The following is a 21,593-nucleotide window of genomic DNA, read 5'->3' on the forward strand; positions in this document are numbered from 1 at the left end:
TATGTCCCCTTATGAAATGGATACATTTCTGTAGCCTCGGGAAGAAATGGATAGGAGGCACACATTATTGCCTGCCCCAAAGCTAGTAGAGGTCCCAAAAATGCCCAGGAACTTTGAAGAGGTGATTGCTTGAGTTGTTCCCTCAATGGTGCAGGTGATCCTTACTGTAAATCAGACTGCAGACTTGACCCTGCTGGGAATCACATGTTGTCTTAACAGCTCCAACAAACTAACTGTTATTTGTCCTTTTTGTTCATCAAAAGACATTATTATGAGTGAAGAGCAATGATGGCCAGAAAAATGTAAGGTTTTTTTTTGGTGGTTAACATTATGTGAAGAGCATGTCATTGAGCACGTCAGATTTCCAGAGGGTAGATGTTTTTGAGAGAAGTCTCTGTTAATCGAGTGATTATTGTTGCTTGGACTATGAATTCCATTTTCACCTAGGAATGGGAGTATTTGAAGACTGATAATTGTGTGGCTGTTTTACATTAGGTTATTGTTTAATTCCTGGGAACATGCTGGTGCAGCAGAGACCTGTTGTATGTGCTTTCTGTGTCATGATGGAGTTTCAGGGTACATCACGGGTCCTCAATAATCAAAGTGGTGGAAGATTCAATTGAAATTTTCAAGAGGGAAGTGTATATATTTTGTCACAAGGCTTCGCTCCTTTAATTTTAAAACATTGCTTTTCAACTGACTGGAAATTTTGCAATTTGAAATGAGACAGAACCATAGCAGTGACCAGCACAGGAGGGGGAAATGTGGTCCATCTTATTTATGCCAACCCAAAGAAACTGCTTAAAAATGCAATGGTACTTTCTAAAGGTGCAAGTGGAAAAGCAAACAAGAAGCTCAAGGGAATGTGAAGAGAGGGGCATTTCTTACTATTTAAAGATCTATCATAATCATTCACAGAGAAATAAAAAATATAAAGTACTGGATATAGACCAACTCATCTAATTCTCCTTGGAAATACACAATGGGTGAAGTATAACAGGCCTGGCCACTGAGGGCAGATTGCAAGTGACACCTGTTGTATTAAGAAATTTTTCATCAGAGGAAATAGGCTGAAAGACTGTACTCTCTCCTCTGTGTGTCACCTGGTTCAAGAAGTCAATTATTGGAAACCTACTAGCAAATCAAGATCTCTCAATAATAGCAACATCTTCTACATCTGGCTGCATCTAAGAACCCAGCTAACCTAAATTGGCCGCCTCATTTAGAATCTATGCATTAAGGAAAATTAAAGGACACTTTATATTCTTTTAGCATTTTTATTGGAGTCTAACTTTGTGTGTGTGTGTGTGTGTGTGCGCGCACAATACCTTTTTCAGATTTAGTGGATTTTAAATTTCCTCTTTAACTCAAAAATCTTGTTTGGCTCTTATTGTTTACTGCATAAATTGTAAAATATTCTCTGATTTGGAAAATGCATATCCTCTTGAAAAAAAGACCTTTATTGTGATCAATGGAGGGGGCTGAATAGAGAGGTATCAATTGCCTCCTCACCTGGCCAAATGTGTAGGATTATGACGAATGGACGTAAGAGTGAGACAAAAAAACTTTCAAAGAGTACAATGGGATGAATGGTATCCTGTGATTTACATCAATTTAAGCTTCAAAACTCAAACAGACTTATGTGCCCATTATTTTCAGACATAACTTGCCTCCTTTAACACTTTTAACTTTAGTGACATTCTGAGGTGTCAGCCTTGACAATGCACCTTAATTTATCAACATAATTATTGTAGGACAACTTCCCAGTTACCCACCCCAATTGCTGCTTCCTCATCAATGATGGCACTATACCATCAGATAACTTTCACTCTTTTCCAAAATATTCCTCTTCAAGGTAAGGATACCTTGACAATCCAAGTGCAGGTATCAAACCTCTACACTGACCAGAGGATTTCCATTTCTTACAGCTGGTTCAACTTCAAGAGCTAAAGATGTGGATGGAGCAGGTCAACTTCAGCTGGACTTCAACATTGGAACAGCTGAGATCTGCTTGGGTTTATTCCTAAAGTTTCATCGCATGGCCTCCCATCTCGAGCTGGTTCACCCCTACTATTCCAAACATGTCCACACTCACAAGGCACTGCCCATTCACCCAGTTCAAAAGTGGATAGACTCTCTGTTACTCGACTGGATGATTCTTTACAATTGGCTAAACGTCCATCTCTCTCAGCTCCCGTATTTTTAATAACTAGCGAACAAAATGTTCGAAGAAGATAAAACAGAAAAAAAATGTTTACCGCACCAATAATCTTCTCCTGTACTGCCTGCTGTGGTGCCGTGCGGTGTAATCTTCAATTCCCGGAGACTCCAGGGCAATGCTGCAGGGTTGGCAACTCTAGACTGGATAATGTTAACCAGACTTTGCTCAGCTAAAGAGACCAAAACATTTCAAATATTTCACTCACAATCAAAAACATTTCAGAATTCAACAAGCATAAACGTTTTGCTGAAAAAAGGTTTGTTTTAATCTAATGCTGAATCTTTATAAAAAAAGACGAAAGCATTTGGGAAAAACATAGTACTTGTGGAACTGTGAGAAAGAGCAAGGATGCCAGGTCATGAATGTTGAAGCATTACTTTTCACCACAAGGTGGCGTGCAGAGCCAACACAAGCATGATTGTTTAGAAATATTTCAAAATTGCAGGTAAGTTTTCAGGAGAATTTCAGAATTAAGCCTAGTACATTGTGATAATGTGCATTTAGCGACAATAAATATAATAGTGCATCACAGTGCAGCCTTATGAATATTTGTATGTGTTTTGCCAGAGAACAGTTCAACATTTCTTAATGCAATTTCCAAGCTTCAGACCATAAAAGTTTTGTCACGTGAAGGAGCCAAGCAGGAATCAGTCATCTTTCTGTGGGGGCCAAAACGAAGGAAATGCACACAATTCTGTCAAACGGATGTGGAGCGGCATTGGTGGTGACCTGGTACCTGTTTGCTGGCCCAATTCCACAACTGGAGAATGAAGTTGTTATACAGGGAAACACAAAGATAGAGGAAATGTCATTTTCAAAACCAGCAAATGTCTTTGTGATGATGTGTTATTTTTTCCATGTTCACAAAGGCAGGAGGCTGCAGCACTTTTGGTTCTTTTTTTATAGATGCCTTTTGCACTTCTGTTCTAAATTTATTTATTAGTGTTGTCGCAAGTAGGCTTACGTTAACACTGCAATGAAGTTACTGTGAAAATCCCCTAGTCGCTACATTCCAACGCCTGTTCAGGTACGCTGAGGGAGAATTTAGCATGGCCAGTGCACTTAACCAGCCTGGCTTTTGGACTGTGGGAGGAAACTGGAGCACCTGGAGGAAACCCTCACAGACACAGGGAGAATGTGCAGACTTTGCACAGACAGTGACCCAAGCTGTGAATTGAACTCGGGTCCCTGACGCTGTGTGGCATCAGTGCCAATGACTGTGCCACCATGCTGACCACAGCATTAAAGGGATTAAATTCACAGTGGTGCCGAGCAAAGGCATCCCTGCCAACCAGAAACTTGTGGGTTTGAGTTTCATACTGACTGCCATTTCATCCTTTTTGATTTTCAGAAGTTTCTTTCAGGGCATTAAATAGTTCAATTAGATCTCAGCTGGGCTACTAAAGAGAGAAGCTGTGCAATTTGAGGGCTGCAAACAACTGATACTGCTAATTGTGAGCTCTCTTCCCACCAGCAATCATAAAGGAGAACTGAAAGTCTGCAAGTCGCCTCTGCATGATCCATCTTCCCAGCTGCAAGTTGCCAACATCCTCTTTGGGAATGGAGAAAACATTGGGAATTATGAAATATTTCCCTGTGGAACAAAATTTGATTATTTAATACAGTGAAATCCAGTACGAACCTGCTTCCTATCCTTATACACAAGTGCTGATAGGTACATGCAGAAATATTATAAAGAGAGTACATTTAAGGCAGTATGTAATATGGTTAGTACTGTCTGGTATACTTAATTATGTTTTTTCCCCTGTAATTACTTATATAATAGAATTCCAAAACAGAAAATATTTTCCAGGTTGAAGCACCAAAGAATTCTCCAACACAGCTGGATTTAACAGCATAAACAGCGCCACTCAGATATCACAGAGAATTTTACTGATTTCCACATCTGATTCTAATATTCACATTGTCGCATTAACTGTTTTATTTTTAAATCTTCAGATGTCGTCTGTACTTAATTTTGTGTTCTGCTTTTCCGGGTTGGTATAATTTGGTGTGGTTCTTTGAATGAATGGAGATACTGTAGTAGAAAATTTAACCATGTATCTGCTGTACATGTGGCGACTGAGTTTACAATCTTTGTCCTCTTCCCTAAATTCCTGCATGGGCTCACCCCGTGCATACTCTTAAACTTCAAACATCCCCATGTCACAACTCACAGCCCCTCCTGCATCTTCCTCCCATTGTGTCTCCAGTAGTTTCCAGCTTCCTCCATCTTAACCCCCTCTAAGTCTCTATTTTTTTTGCTACCTGTCTCTTCCTTTTCAAATGAGCATTTTGTCACCTCTTCAAACTCCTTTAACATTTGGCCTCTACTCTCTTCTGTTTGAAAATTTCCAACTCCAATTCTCTTCCTACACCTAGTGATGCACACAGCAAATTTGTGTTCATAAATAGCTTTTATTGGAACAGGTCACTAGTCTGTTACCAGAGGCTAATAGAGTGAGGGGCGCAACTCCACAGGTGTGGCTAACCAGGAGTCTCTCTCACTCTTACCACCAGCCATCAGAGCGTGAGAAGAAATTGCAAGTTGACACTCTACCTGCTTAGCCACATTGTGAATGCACCTTCCTTGGCCGTCAAGTCCTGGGGTGGGACTCAAACCTGGAACTTCTGACTCAACAGCAAGGATACTACCCACTGCACCACAAGACCTCTCCTATATGAGAGAACTACTTAGATTTTACAGGCACAAGATTAAATCCACTGGGTGGAATTCTCCCATGGCCCCACTGGTAGGTTCAATGGTGGGTTGTGGGCAGGGGTGGGAGTGGGGGGTTTTGGGGAGGGGCTAGAATTCAGCAGGAGACCCAGTTTATGCCAGCGTGAATTTCTCACAGGACCTTCTGCTAGTGCCCACATGGCTGATCAGGAAATCTGCGAATGTCCACCATGGCCAATCAGGAAACCCACTGGTAGTCAACATAAACCAAATTGCATCTGGCTAACTAGACACAGAAGAAGGCCCAATCATCCATGCCTGATTCTCCATATCTGGAAAAACGTGGCGTGCATGTATCGGGACTCACCTTCATGATGCCCGACCTGAATGTTGCCTCCAGAGGTTGGAATGGAGCTCACCAATAACTCTGAAACCTGGAACACCACAACACTGGATAGGGAGAACATCTACAGGTGGACCTTCCAGATTCAGTGTCCTGGAGGGACCCATCTTCCACTCACAGAATATTCCTGGGGATCCACCTTCTTCCCTCTATAGTAGGTCAGTGAAGGTGGACACCTTTTCAACATCAAGCCTGCCCCATTACAGAATACGGCACATAACACCCAGTTGCATTACTAATGAGGTCGGAGCCAGAATGTATGGCATGTTTACCTACCACCCTCTGCAGTGGGAAACACACCAAGCTCCTAACCGCGCCACAGGACTTAGTCCCCAAGGTGGGAGAATTCCACTATGTCTGCTCCTTTCTCAGGCTGGATCAGAGCAGGTTCACAAAAGTAGGGTAGAATTTAATCCAGGTGAAGGGAGTTCTACCTGCCAGCTGGACAGCCCACAAGAGTCCATGTTGCCTTCATTGGGCAAGGTCTTCTGTAATAAGTGCTTAAAAGGTACTCAAAATGACCACATCAGGCTTTTCCCAAGATTAAGGATCCTGGGGAGTGGAAATCTCCCTCCCTTAAGGGCTGCTGACCATTGAGAGACTGGACTCCTCGATAGTAGGCAGCGCCAGTGGGAGTGACAACAGCTGCTGGCAATGCATCCAGCAGATGCTCAGGATCAGCAAGGCACCCCGTGCAGGGCTGGCAGATGGAGGGGTGGTTATTTTACCTCAGGGTTCCTAAGCAATGTCCTCCTCCAGTACAAGCTCAGGCTGTACTTCCTCCACAAGTGCCTCTGGTCCTGAACATGTTTTTCCAAGTGTTGACCTTAGTCTTTCTTTGGTAGTGAGCATGAGAAAGTGAGTGTGAACCTTGAGACTGAGAATGAACTGTAGACACACACACACACACACACACAGCTGCTACTCAAGGTGGAGACACACCTTCCACCTCCTGCCGCAAGCATCCACAGCAGGCTGGAAGAGAAGGAAAATACCCAAGCTGAAAGCCAATCTGATTCTGACCCCCCACTTCCAGATGAATTCTGCCGAGCCCAGCTTGGAGTCTGCATTATGAAAGGCGAACCCAAGTCAGTGTCAGTTAAAGCCAATTCCTTTGCTCAGCCCTGCTTCCCTCCTCCTTCCCTGGTGACCAAGTCTTGGGGCTAGTCTGTTTCTCTCACTACATATGAACATACTAGCACTGCTTTGTAAGTGAAGGCAAAAAGAGTTGTATTAGTTAGCTCTGCTGCTTGGCACTTATTACTGATCATCTTTATTACTCAGTCATTTTAAAACCATCAATTTATTATTCTGACTTTTTTTTAGTTCTGTAAGATGTGTACATTTTTCTCCATACCATAACCTTGTTATTTGTAAATTCATACGTAATGTGCCAAATCAGATCTCAGACAACCGCTGCTGGGTTTCTTGCTAAAAGGGAATAAGAGGCTCACAGGAAGTCTGATAGCTTTATGGGGATCTGGAGAAAGGGTTATTTTGGCTCCAGTAGAAATGGGAAGTATTGTAAATGCTCAGCACGTCTGGCAACTTCTGTGTAGAGATAAAAGTCACTGATCTTTCATCAAACCTGATGCAGACCATTGCCCTGATACATTTTTGCTCTCTCCACAGATGCTGCCAGTCTTGCTAACTATTTGCTGCATTTCCTTTCAATGATTCAGTTTTGTAGCACTTGCAGTATTTTGAATTTTGATTATATGCTCCGTGTAGGACAAATTGTGGTTAGTTTCAATTTAAAGTGAGGAAGTATTTATCACTCAATGTAAAATTTAACTCTTCTGTTAACATTGATTAGCACTAATTTACCTGAAGGTTTAAAGGTGTAGGGTGGTGGAGAAGGGGAGCTAATTCAAGACCCAGAAACTGGAGAAGAACAAAGGTCCATTTCTGGCAGGAGAGAGTCAATGACCAAGCAGGTTCCTCCCCCAGGCTAGGGTAAAGTCGATGGTCAGGGTAGCTGATGAGATTAAACTGCTTGATGAAGTATCAGATAAAGCCCAATGTATCATCTTGTCAGCCTGGATCTTGTGTCTTTCGCTTGTGAGGATTATGAATTGAATTCAATTTGAATTTTTTTTTTGGATGGAATAAAAAATTAGATTTTTCTTCCAAGCCTTGCCTCCCACTCCACCTCAGCACTTCTGTCACTGAATCCTCTAAACTTTGTTAACTTTAGATTCCAGTTCTTAATGCTTTCAGCTTTGACTTCCTATTCTCCACTTCTCCAAATCTCTGTTGGGCAGCACAGTGACACAATGATTAGCACCAGCGCCAGGGTCTCAGGTTCTACACTGGCCTTGTCTGCGCAGAGTCTGCATATTCTCCCCGTGTCTGCATGGGTTTCCTCCCACCGTCCAAAAGACGTGCTGGTTAGGAACATTGGCCATGCTAAATTTTCCCTCAGTGCACCCAGACAGGTGCTGGAGTGTGGTAACTAGGGGATTTTCACAGTAACTTCATTGAAGTGTTAATGCGAGCCTCCTTGTGACACTAATAAATAATCATGCAGCAAGAATCCTGTGCTGCAGTGAGGCCCATTTATCCACATTCCCCATCCCCATTGAAGTAAATTAATACTCCATCTCTGGCAAATTCAGTTCAAAATATTTCCTTCATACATAATTTTCTTGATTGACTCGCCCATCCAGTCCCAACAACCTTTAACAGCACTGTACACACTCAGATGTACTCTGTTCATCTGGTGCCAGTTCTTGCTTCAGTTGTGGTAAAGCCTTCAAATATTTTGGACACATTTTTTTCCCTCCTCACCTTTAAAAATATCTTGAAAAGCCAACTCTTCAACCTGGCTTTTACATTTTCCCCCTGGATCAGCATCCATTTCCTTTTTATGAAGTAATGTGGGAAAGAACATTCTCAAAATGCTTTACAGCCAGTGAAGTACTTTTGAAGTGTAGCCACTGTTAGAATGTTGTTACAATCCCACAGGAGACCAATAACTTGAAAAAACATTCCAATTCCCAGTGACCGACTTAAGGAAATCATGCAACAAGATGTCAAATTTTAAGACTTTTACTGTAATAGACAAAATAAAATCAATAGCAACAAATCAGTACTTAGTATGCAAATAATAGTCTAAACTACAGAACAGGCATTCCTTCTTAACACAATCTATAACTCCATTCCAAGTTTATACATTATGCCACATTTTCAGTAGAACTCTAATCCTGTTTTAAAATTCTGAATCCTTCCTAGCATTTCACCAGGGGACAGTCTTTAATAGTCCATAGGTCTCCTCACCCAATCCTCCTGAGCATACCCAAATGGACAATCAGCAGCTGACAGCGCCATCTGACGACTTCTTTGCCTTTAAATCTCTACAAGGTCCACCTCTTCATATGGAGAATCCGCTCTCACAGCAACAGCTTCCCTGCATCCATATCCAACAGCATCTCTAGATCTGTCTCCAGAATCTCTATCTGAGTCTGACTGTCAGAAAGCATGTGGTTCTTTCATGTACCCAACAAGTAAACAAACTCAAATTAACTTTGGGACAAATTAAGAGGGGCAGCCCCCCAAAAAGGAAAGGAGGATGGCCCGAACAGAAACCAAAGTCCAAAGGAAACTTAAAACATTAAGTCAAAATGTGATTGTAAGGGTCTATAACACATACCAGCCCCTGCGGTGCGTCAGAAAGCATGTAAGTCTGTACAAAGCAAGGCCAGCCACTTCTGTCATTATGGTCAGGTGCTACATTTTGCACTTGACCTGGGCCATCAGTCACATTGGCTTATTGCCGGTCAGATCTAGAGGGTCACAACATACTCCATTTCACCTTGAATTAAAAGACTGTTTAAAACATAACTCCCTGATAAATCCTCACTCATGATGATGTAGATTCACAAAGTAGCCAATTAACACACAGCTGGGTCCCATAAACTGCAGGGAGATAAATTAGCAGTTAATGAGGTAAATTTTATCCAGCTGTTTTTTCAATGAATGGGCATATTGGGACATAATTTTATTGAAAAGGTGGTGCTAATTTATATCTAAGGCCTACCTGATGTGATACGCTGACATCCTCATGAACCTGCTGCTGGGCCTGGCGCGATGCACCATCAACAGGTCCAGGCAGCGGGCGATCGACGGGGCCATCCGTCCCGACTGCCTGCCCCTCTACCGCGGCTACGTTTGTGGCCAGGTGTCCCTGGAGAGGGAGCACACGGTGTCCACGGGTGCAGTCGACGCCTTCTGCGCCCGCTGGGCACCGCAGGGGCTGGTGTGCGCTATAGACCCTCACAACCACATTTTGATTTAATGTTTTAAGTTTCCTTTGGACTTTGGTTTCTGTTTGGGCTGCCCCCCCGCTTCCTTTTTGGGGGGCTGCCCCTCTTAATTTGTCCCTAAGTTAATTTGAGTTCGTTTTACTTGTTTGGCCCATGAAAAGAACTACCTGATGTGATTTTCCAGTAGGTCCTGTATTTATAGGCCAATCTTCCCACCTGAAACAGATGAAGATTTAGTACTCAAATGCAAGTCAGTATCCTATATAAAAGCCATAACTCATAGTGGTCTTTGAATATTTAAAATATTTACAAGCATCTATTTTGTACCCATGAAAAATCAATTAAAGTATTTTGCTAAATGCCAGATTAAAAAAACAGCAAAGAGATGTGAAAGTCCAAATGCATAAGTAATTAAAGCTAGCAGACAGGTAAAGCAATGAAAAAGATTAATATAATGTTGACATTTATTTTGAGGGGACTAGAATACAGGAGGAGGAAATTATTTTGTAGTTGTACTGTCACAGTATGGATCAGAAGCCCCAAGGTATATTATGAAATCAGACTATACCCCAACAATTTGCTATTTTGGCATCAATGTGAAGATATGATGTATCACTCCAGGCATGATTCTACTGGAAAGTTATCAAAATAAATGTTATTTAACAACTATACAATTTAACTATAACAAATGAATTAGCTTAACTTTGAACAATTGAACAATACTGAAACAAGACAAGATATAATTCTTAACTGCTAATGTCTCACTGAATTCTAATTCAAGCAATATTCCTCTTATAGGCTTAAGCCCACTCTGTAAATTAGTTAGCAAATACAGGCTTACATACTTGTCTTAAGTCAACAGTCCTGCCGCTTTCAGAACACTGCTGGAGAGAGAGAGTGAGAGAGAGAGAGAAAAACAGGGAGACACCTGTTTCTTTTGGCAGTCCAAACAGTAACTGCCTGTACTTTAAAAATGAAACTGAAAATGTATTTCTTCCCTGCAAGCTTAGCTCCTCCTATTAAGTAGATGACTATATCCCTGTCAATCAATCTAATCAAAACTCTACACTGAAACCCCGAGAGGACACCCAAGTAGACACAAATGCATTAAATCAGCTTAAAACTCCATGTCTAAAATGAGTACTCATCCTGTGCTCCCAGCTACCAATTTAAAGGTTTTCCTAGACAAATCAATACCCTGCAAAACAGATCTGAATTCTAAACATACCCCTTACAACAAACATTATATACATATATTTCTTAAATGCACAGTGTCATCACACCTTAAAAGAAAGAATGAACAATACGAAAAGATGGATTCATTTTTCAAAACCTCTAGTTTTCATATTATTGGTACTCTATAATATATACATTTTATTACATCTAAGCCTGCAAATATAGCAATAACATAATCCAGTTCAGTCTTTCTCTTCCAACATTGGTCATTCCTCCTTATTTCATCAAAATCATGATAATGCATTGGCAATCACATTCTGCCTTCCTGTTTTCCTTGATACATTACTTTTGTTCAGCTTCTTCCCCTTTCTTTTCACGGGCCTCATTCTGTTCCTGATCCTGCTTCGAGTCTGAGATCAACTCAGTTATTATGATTATAAATTAGTTCTGATGATGTCCTCAGAGAGCGGGGCAGGATCCAGAGGGTAAAACTTTATTTTGATTGCAAACTAGCACAAACCACTTTGGATTTGCTTTTTAACTTCTTTCACTCAGTCTAACCAGTTACTTTGATTTCAGAGTCCTGAAATGTCAAATTGAAGTAATATTTTGCAGAAGATTGAGCTGCTTGTAGACTTTGCCACAGAGAACCTGCCTCTGCATGCTTTCTCAACTTCACTTATGTATGTTCAGGCCATCCAGAAAGGTCATTTTATTCTTGTCCCCTTTCTTGTTAACTGCCCTTAGTTCTTCTGTCAGATAGTCCAACTCCACCTTCTGTTGCAAAAGGATACTTCTGCTCCTCCATCTCCATTTTGAGATCACATATGACTGTTGACTGATCTACATTTTTCTCCTCATAGATGACAAGTTATTTATGTTAGTCCTGCAGTTTATACTCAGTCAGTTTCAGGCTTAAGAACAGCCTTCAAATTAGTTAATTTTTCTGACATTTGTTTCCACACCTGCTCACTTTCCTTCATCTTCCAGTAATTGTTGTTTTCTCTACCTTCACCAGTTTCACGATACACTCATTTGCCTTCATTCATGACTTCATTAACTGAGATTTGAAACTATCTACCAGCCCTTCATAGTGTTTGCTCGAGACTTTTGGCTGCTGCATCTCAAACTGAGCAAATGTCAGCTTTTCCTTCTGAAGCTGTGTTGACTTGAGTGCATTAAGTCTATATGGATATTGCTCAGTTGGAACACATTGTCTACAACTACATCATGCACAATTACTTTAGTACTTCCAGCTTATTCCCACATATCTCTCCATGTGATTTTAATAACTTTTTCAGATCATTTTGATTTTCCACCAGTAGGTAACTTAGTAATTTATCCCAATTTGAGTATTGAAGTTTCAGGGACAATCTGGACATAATTTTCAAATGTTAAAGAAGATTTAATAGGTAGATACTTCCTCCAGTCAGGGAATAAAGAATGGGGGCTACATGAAGTGGTGTCTGAGGAGGATCATATGGAACATTAGCATCACCATATACCCATTGGACCAAATGGCCTGTTTCTGTGTTGTGAAATGGATGAAAATCAATTGGTTCCCAAATGTCCAGGATTAACCTTGGGTCTCTTGGAATTGAATAATTCCTAAATAGTGCTGTGTGTAACCTGAAGAAAAATGATCAGAATATTTAAAAAAATCTGTTTTGTAATTTTCTTTGAACCTTCCTCTTTATCAGATACAAAAATATTGCAAAAGGGATTTTAAAAAAACTGTTGGGTAATACTCAAAGCATCATTCAACTGGGGAGTGAGATTTTGCTTTCCAATTGTGGGCACAATGATGGAGGAGTTGGCTGACTAATGGCTGGAGTGTGGGGGCAAACCTCTGGGAGTATGTTTCATCACTGTTCGGATCCTTAGTAACTCCATGTACCCTCCTTGGCTCCTGGTCTAGTGATCCCATTAATTTAAAATTCCCATTCATGTGTCCAAATCCCTCCATGGTCTTGGATGTGTTTTCTACACCTTTTCCAAATGTCTTTTTCCTTCTGACAATGGAAAGCAGAACTGAACACATTACTCCAAATGTGATTTAACCAAGGTTCTAAAAACGTTTTGCATGACCTCCCTACTGTTCAGTTCTATCCCTCTCAAATTTTTTTAATAAAAAGGTCCTATTAGTCTATGCTGCTACTTTTATTGATTGTGCATGTGTACCATTAGACCCATTTGCTCTTCTACTCCATTTGGACACTCAGTGTGTGGCATCTTTACTCTCCTCATTAAAATCCACTGCCTCAGACTTATTTTACTCAAACTAATTTGCAAATTAAATACTTATTTTGTAAAGTTATTTCATGGGACACGGATCTTGCTGGCTGGGCCTGCATTTATTAATCATCTTTAATTGTCTTTGAGAAGGTGATGTTGAGCCGCCTTCTTGACCCTGATGTCTATGTGGTGACCCACAGTACTATTGGGAAGGGAGTGCCAGGATTTTGACCCAGTGAAGGAATAGTGATAATTCCAAGTCAGGAAGGTGTGTGGATTGTTGGGGAATTTGCATGCAGCTTCTGCCTTTGTCCTTCGAGGTGGCAGAGGTTGTGGATTTGGAAGATGCTGTCCTGCATTTTGTCACAATCATCCTCAATATGAGCAACACCCTGTTCAAAAATTTAGAAATTGTGTTTGATTCCCAAGTTCAAATCATTAATTTAAATAGTGAATATTAGTGGTCCCAGCATCAATTTCTGTGCAACACGACTTCCCACCTTTTGCTAGACTAAATAGCTGCCCTTAACTCCTACTGTTTTCTGCTTCATAGCCAGCTTGCCGTTAGCCCTCAGGACTCACATTGAGTTCAACAACTTTAGACTAGGGCCTTCCTCCTTCATCATATCCCCTTTCTAAAAAAAATCCTATATATTTTTGTCTCAATGCAAAGCCATCCCCCCTCCACACCAGGTCATCTGTCTTGTTCTTAAATTTGCTATATCTTTGTTGCAATCTCTCCCAGTTACAATACCCAATACATTACAACTCCCTCTCTTTTCATTCTGATAAGACTCAAAACATTTACTCTGTTTTCTCTCCCTACAGAGGAGCTGCTGAGTTTTCCCAACATTGTCCATTTTTGTTTCAGATTCCAGTATCTGCACTACTTTGCTTATTTTATTGCTACCTATTCTGCCCAGTTCCAAATACCCCAAGCCTTAGTCATGTGTTTACTATGCAGTACCTTATCAAAGAAGTATCGGAGTGATGGGTGAATGAGACACGGTGCACTTCAAGAAGGGGCAGCAGTTTTGAAGGAACTGAAATTTATAAACCAGTACTTTATATAAAGATGTTGTGTAACTTCTTACTCTGATATTTTTTGCCTGTTTATAAGGCTGAGGATCTCATATGCTTGACACATGTTACAAGCTGTAAAATAAACAAATTGTTACAAAAGATTCAGTGAGTGATAAGAGTTAATCACTTCAACTCATTCCAATAATGCAAATTAACTAGCATTAGTTATAATCTATGCAGCTTTTGTATTTGAAGATTTTAAATTAAATCACTTGCAGTATTTTAATCTTGGGAGACAGTGCCAATATGTTATGTAGCAAATAAAACAATATTTCAGACTTTTATTTCCAAGTTTTTTTCTTTTTTGCCACAGAAGGCACTAATTCTTTCCCAAGTACAATTTCCAAATAACCAACAGCCACCCTCCTACACTTTGCCCTAGTGATCATTCCTCATGTGTAAGCTTATACAACAGTGAGTATTGGTGGATTATTCCAATGTGGATGGCACAGAAGTCAAATCCAATTTTGTTTCTTGCCTGAAGATATGTGGAGCAATTACTAAACTCAATTGCTACTTTGTCTCAAATCAGCTAATGCAATGCTGACCAGGAATTAAATCTCAGACTTCCTGATCTAAAATGCTTATTTTCAGTCTATTTGCATTTGCCCACATGCAACTGGGGCAAATCAGTAGACCTTTTAAAAACCACATGGCTGGATAAGAAAGCTTTGCTAAGACTAATATTTTCATCAGGATTGAATTGATAATCCCAATAAAGAATCATTTTAATGATGCATTCTGCTGTTCATGGTGATCGCTTTGTCTTTGTTTTGTTGAGACCAAAACACATTGGCTTGCTTTTCTCACCCATTCACTATCAATGGGCAAAAAATTATATTCTAGAGGGCTACAGTGAGTAAAATGCTGTAGGGTAGTGAACTGTAGCTGTTCATTTGTATGAACATCAAACTATTCTAATGTATTATTTGTCTGCTGTTGTGGAAGAGGTGATCAGGAGGGAAGAGAGAATGTGCCTCTGCAAAGTGGAGTGACAACAATTGTACAAAGATCTTCAAATGGAGGGAGGGGAAGAAGTTATTTACAAATTGGAAAATTGAGAACCATACTCACTTATGAGTACCCACCACAGCCAGGGCCACTATATAATCAAAATTTAACAACTGAGGCGCTAATATAAGTTCAGCAATTTTCTGCAAGAAATTAATTGAAATTTAAAAATTTCCAGTGATAAATAATCTCTGGATTTTTCTCATCTGTCTTACGTTTAGCTTATGTATGAAATTATCAGCTGAATGTTTGCACATAATCTCTCTACTGAAGGTGTTGTCAAAAGGTTGATTTTACTTTGGAATATTTGAAAACCTTTGGAATGCTTAACTGGGAAGCACAGTGGCACAATGGTTAACACTGTTGCCTCACGGCACCGCGTCCCCGGGTACAATTCCGTCCTCGGGTGACTGCGTGCAGTTTGCACATTCTCCCCATGTCTGTGTGGGTTTCCTCTAGGTGCTCCGGTTTCCTCCCACACTCCAAAACGTGCAGGTTAGGTTCATTGGCTGTGCTAAATTGTCCCTTAGTGTCGGGGGATTAGCAAGGTAAATATGTGGGGGCAAAGGAGTAGGACTGTTGCTGGCGCAGGCTCAATGGGCTGAATGGTGTCATTCTGTACTGTAGGGATACTATGACATAAAGAGGGCGGGTGTGTTGTCAGAGACCATACAATGCATTTTTTGATGTGCTTTCATTTTCTAACCACCCCCTCATTTTTAAAATATGTACTTGCATTTTTTTTTGTGCAAACTTAATTATTGCAAAAGCTTCATTATTGTACACTTGTCATGTCTCAACGATGAGTTCACAGTGACGAAATAAGGACCCTGACTGATGAGCTCACTAAGACTTTGTGATCCCACAGCAAGAAGAGGACACAGTCACAAGTGTACCCATTCCCTAGACAGATTCTTTGTGATTAGAAAAGCAACTGTCAGATGTCAAGGCCAGCTCTGGAGTGTTGCACCAGAAGCAGAAGGAAGAAGACGGGCATAAACAACTGGCTGTGTACTATAATTGGCTAAAGTTGTGCTTTCTTTCTCCTTGCACAGAAGATGGTTCAATACCACAAAGACTGCTCAGATATTTGAGGTCCATCAAATGAGAAATAGTAAAAATAGGACCATCATTCCAAACAGTGAGAAAGACTGTTCCAAAATAAAAATCTATATTTCCTGTTGCAAAAATCTCCCTTAAACTACCAGGCTGAAAATAATTGTGTAGCAGAAGGAGAAATATAATGTAACAATATTGACGAAAAAATTGAACTGTTGGCAATTTCTCAATTACATAATTTTGAGACTAATAACACCCTATGTAATTAAATGGATGATAAATCAGTAATCTATGGAAATCAGTGTCATACCTTAAAGACCAAGTAAAAAAATACAGACATGCATAAAGGATTACAAAAGACCAAGCATCAAGTCGATCACCAAAGCAGATTATCTAGTTATTATCATAATTATCACCATTATCACATGGCTATTTGTGGAAGTTTACTTTGCACAGATCAGCTGCATATTTCCTTCATTACAAGAGTATTTTATTGGTTGTAAAGCAAAGTATTTTAGTGGTTTGAAAGCACTTTGAGATCTCCAGTAATCATGGAAAGAACTATGCAAATGCAGTATTTTTTCCTCCTCCTTCAAGTCCCCCCTCTTCATCTGCAACTTGCTGTCATTTTATATCCCGGTCCTCCACTCATAATATTATTGGGCAAGAAAAGAAACCAAAATTTTTCATCTGCAGTTGTGCTTCTCATACCAAGGAATGTCAGAAAGAAGGGAACAAAGCAACAACACGATGAAGCACATATTCCCCTTATACTTTCCAGGATCCCACCCCATACATGAGAATGATGTCTTCAGCTACACTGATTTTATTAATTTCAATAGATGAAACATACAAATAAATGGAACAAAATCAATCTGAAAGTCAAAATGTTACACAGGGAACTCGTTAACATGCTCAAGTACAACCAATTAATTTATTACTTTTACATAACTTATTTTTAAAATAAAATCATGTTTCAAGGCATACGCAAAAAGTAGTCTCCAAGCTTCATACAATTACATGGGAGCAACTATACCAAGAGAATGGAAGAGAAAACAATTGGTGAATAGAGGAATTCTATAAGCACATTAGTACAGCAGATGTACTTTGGTTTAGATATTTTCACAGTTCAACTGTATGGTTAAGAAAATGAAACATACATAGCTACAAAAAAATCAGTTTCATGTAATGTACAGTGGGATTTTGAAATCAGCAAACAAATTCAAAAGTAAAAGCATTCAATTTATCAGAAGCATCCTGCAGTTGACAATATTTCACGCACAATTCTTTGCAATTCAAAACTATGCAGGACTTTTGTTTTTAACACAAATGTCAAGGCCAACACTTGTGTGCAATACTGAGGGAGTGCTGCATTATTGGATTTTCCTGCTGCCTTCTGAACCCCACCAATAGGTTTAAATTGTGATCAGAAACCTGCCACTGAGTGGGAACCAGTCACTCAGCTGTGTTTTTCTCCAAAATTGTCCAATTAATGACCAGAAGGGCAGTGGCCTTTCTTGCGGGCTTTTGGGGCACCAATAGGAGGTCCTTCAGCTTGAAAGCAGCTAAGGGAGGGAAAGGGCATCCCAAAACGTAGATGCCACCTTTCTAAAATGTTCAAATATAGCCCTTAGCTTGGCCACCACTGAACCAAGGCAGACAGGGTGGCAGTCGCCCAAGCTTGGAATTGAACCTGGGTTCCTGGTGCAGTGAGGCAGCGGTGCTAATCACTGTGCCACCCTTCATTAATGAATTCATTAATTCTTTTTAGACTTTAAGAGTTAATTTTACAAAAAAAACTCGCACTATTTCAGTTGCCTCTTTAAATTTTTTTTATTCGAACAAGTTAGATCGAAAGACGTTGGTTTTCCAGGGCTGCTGAATTAAAATACAGCACGGATACAGAAGAACCAGGTCTGGCTTACGGCTACTTCCAATAATGGTGACAATTCAGCTCCCTCAGTAATACTTTTAAACCCAATACTACTTTTAAACCATTATCTGAGTCACAGTTAACCCCAAATACACAAGATGTGTGTTGCTGCGAATTGTTCTGAAAAAAAAGGCGAGTTCACGTTTCCATTAAATAAATACATCCAAATGGTGGAGGGAAGGTTGTTAGAATTCTTATCACATTTAAAATCCTGTAAGGAAATAAAAGAATGCAAAAAATAAATCGAACTACAAGTGTTTGGTCGGAATTTAATGTTGTATAGTTCTGTTCATACTGAGCAATGAAAATGAAATCAGGAACTCCTGAAATATACGATTTCGCTGCAGTTTCTCAATCAGAACATTTGATTTTTTTTGACTGCGATAGTTTACTACAGATATGTGCTTTCCGCTGCCCCGCATAATTGAGTTGAGTGCAATCATCCCTCTTTCATGAACATGGGAAAATCCACATCTCTTTACTCCACACACACATCGTCTCCTGGTTCCCACATGTTCTGCATACACTACCTGAAGGCGCAGCCAGGCACAAAGGATACTTGATGCTCTGGTATTAAACAGAAAAGTAGCGCCGCAGCCCAGGTCAAATGGTTATGTTGTTCTAAGGCAGAGCACCGCTCTTTTTGTGTGGAAAAGAAATCCTCAGGAAGGCGAGTTGCAAAGCCACGGTTGAGGAGATGCATAAGGTTGTGTACGGGGAGAGGGAGAGATACACACACACACACACACACACACACACAGGGATCATGTTACATAGCCGGGAGAAACACTGAAGTGAAAGATTGTGTATTATAGCGAGCTCGCCAGAAAGAAAATAGTACGCAGGGAAAGAGAGAGGGAGAAGGGAGAAAAGAAGGAGGGTGTTAGTGGCGGAGGGAGAGGAGGCGTGTGCTTGCGCGGACGGTGAGCGGGGGGGGAGAGAGACAGACTGAGTGTGCGGGAGAGAGCGCTGTGGCGGAACCATGGTTGGCGACAGGGATACTTTGCAGCACAGCCCAAAGTAACACTGTAACTATGTCTTTCAATGTGTCGCCACGCTGAGATTTACTCGACTGCATAGACGGAGGGGAGGGGAAAATGGGCACAGCGCTGAGGAATTTGATCTTGTGCAGCGTCTGCTCTTTGATAAGGGGTGAGTAAAAGTTAAAAAAAAGGATTGGCTGGCTGGCCCTCTTTTTTTTGGGAGGCGAGAGTGGCCTTGCATGTTGCTGTAAGGGGCCCCGCGAGAGGGAGAGGGAGGGACGACAGAGGGAGTGTGGGAGGGAGGTGGTTAGTGCCTCTTTCCTCGGCCCGGGGATAGATGCATTATCGTTGATTCGGAAATCGAATGGTTTAGTTAAAAATTCAAATAAAATGTCGCTCTGCTGTTACAGCCTCCGTGTGTGTGTGTGTGTGTAGGAGAGAGAGAGGGAGGTGTGTGTGTGTGTGTAGGAGAGAGAGAGGGAGGTGTGTGTGTGTGTGTAGGAGAGAGAGAGGGAGGTGTGTGTGTGTGTGAGGAGAGAGAGAGGGAGGTGTGTGTGTGTGTGTAGGAGAGAGAGAGAGGGAGGTGTGTGTGTGTGTGTAGGAGAGAGAGAGGGGAGGTGTGTGTGTGTGTGTAGGAGAGAGAGAGAGAGGTGTGTGTGTGTGTGTGTAGGAGAGAGAGAGGGGAGGTGTGTGTGTGTGTGTAGGAGAGAGAGAGGGAGGTGTGTGTGTGTGTGGTAGGAGGAGAGAGGGAGGTGTGTGTGTGTGTGTGTAGGAGAGAGAGAGGGAGGGTGTGTGTGTGTGTAGGAGAGAGAGAGGGAGGTGTGTGTGTGTGTAGGAGAGAGAGAGGGAGGTGTGTGTGGTGTGTGTAGGAGAGAGAGAGGGAGGTGTGTGTGTGTGTGTAGGAGAGAGAGAGGGAGGTGTGTGTGTGTGTGTAGGAGAGAGAGAGGGAGGGTGTGTGTGTGTGTGTGGGAGGAGAGAGGAGGGAGGGTGTGTGTGTGTGTGTAGGAGAGAGAGAGGGAGGGTGTGTGTGTGTGTAGGAGAGAGAGAGGGAGGTGTGTGTGTGTGTGTAGGAGAGAGAGAGGGGGAGGTGTGTGAGAGTAGGAGAGGGAGGGGTGGGGTGTGTGTAGGAGAGAGAGAGGGGTGTGTGTGTGTGTGTAGGAGAGAGAGAGGGAGGTGTTTCTTTCGTGGTAGAGAGAGAGGGAGGGAGGTGTGTGGTGGTGTAGGAGAGAGCAGAGGGGGTGGGTGTGTGGTGTGTAGTGAGAGAGAAGGTGTGTGTGTGTAGGAGAGAGAGAGGGAGGTGTGTGTGTGTGTAGGAGAGAGAGAGGGAGGTGTGTTGTGTGTGTAGGAGAGAGAGAGGGAGGTGTGTGTGTGTGTGTAGGAGAGAGAGAGGGAGGTGTGTGTGTGTGGTAGGAGAGAGAGAGGGAGGTGTGTGTGTGTGTGTAGGAGAGAGAGAGGGAGGTGTGTGTGTGTGTGTAGGAGAGAGAGAGGGAGGTGTGTGTGTGTGAGGAGAGAGAGAGGGAGGTGTGTGTGTGGTGTAGGAGAGAGAGAGGGGAGGTGTGTGTGTGTGTGTAGGAGAGAGAGAGGGAGGTTGTGTGTGTGTGTAGGAGAGAGAGAGGGAGGTGTGTGTGTGTGTGTAGGAGAGAGAGAGGGAGGTGTGTGTGTGTAGGAGAGAGAGAGGGAGGTGTGTGTGTGTAGGAGAGAGAGAGGGAGGTGTGTGTGTGTGTGTAGGAGAGAGAGAGGGAGGTGTGTGTGTAGGAGAGAGAGAGGGAGGTGTGTGTAGGAGAGAGAGAGGGAGGTGTGTGTAGGAGAGAGAGAGGGAGGTGTGTGTGTGTAGGAGAGAGAGAGAGAGGTGTGTGTGTAGGAGAGAGAGAGAGGTGTGTGTGTAGGAGAGAGAGAGGGAGGTGTGTGTGTAGGAGAGAGAGAGGGAGGTGTGTGTGTGTAGGAGAGAGAGAGGGAGGTGTGTGTGTAGGAGAGAGAGGAGGTGTGTGTAGGAGAGAGAGGAGGTGTGTGTGTAGGAGAGAGAGAGGGAGGTGTGTGTGTGGTAGGAGAGAGAGAGGGAGGTGTGTGTGTGTAGGAGAGAGAGAGAGGTGTGTGTGTGTAGGAGAGAGAGAGGGAGGTGTGTGTGTGTGTAGGAGAGAGAGAGAGGTGTGTGTGTGTGTAGGAGAGAGAGAGGGAGGTGTGTGTGTAGGAGAGAGAGAGAGGTGTGTGTGTAGGAGAGAGAGAGAGTGTGTGTGTAGGAGAGAGAGAGAGGTGTGTGTGTAGGAGAGAGAGAGGGAGGTGTGTGTGTGTGTGTAGGAGAGAGAGAGAGGGGTGTGTGTGTGTAGGAGAGAGAGAGGGGGGGGGTGGTGTGTGTGTGTGTGTAGGAGAGAGAGAGAGGTGTGTGTGTGTGTGTAGGAGAGAGAGAGGGAGGTGTGTGTGTGTGTAGGAGAGAGAGAGGGAGGTGTGTGTGTGTAGGAGAGAGAGAGAGGTGTGTGTGTAGGAGAGAGAGAGAGGTTGTGTGTGTAGGATGAGAGAGAGGGAGGTGTGTGTGGTGTGTGTAGGAGG

The 21,593-nt window shown here is 42.0% G+C and overlaps 1 protein-coding gene across 1 annotated transcript in view; it reads left to right on the forward strand.

Annotated features, from left to right (window-relative positions):
- Positions 1-19,007: 19,007 nt before the first annotated feature.
- lrp6 (low density lipoprotein receptor-related protein 6) overlaps positions 19,008-21,593 on the forward strand; it is a 179,864-nt gene continuing 177,278 nt past the window's right edge. Inside the window, exon 1 of the mRNA XM_080191019.1 lies at positions 19,008-19,218. Coding sequence (XP_080047145.1) covers positions 19,164-19,218 — 55 coding nt within the window. The 5' untranslated portion in view covers positions 19,008-19,163. The remainder of the gene's footprint in view (positions 19,219-21,593) is intronic.

This window comes from Carcharhinus amblyrhynchos, chromosome 6 (genome assembly GCF_965287045.1).
Source record: "Carcharhinus amblyrhynchos chromosome 6, sCarAmb.v2.hapA, whole genome shotgun sequence".
Taxonomy (NCBI): Eukaryota; Metazoa; Chordata; class Chondrichthyes; order Carcharhiniformes; family Carcharhinidae; genus Carcharhinus; species Carcharhinus amblyrhynchos.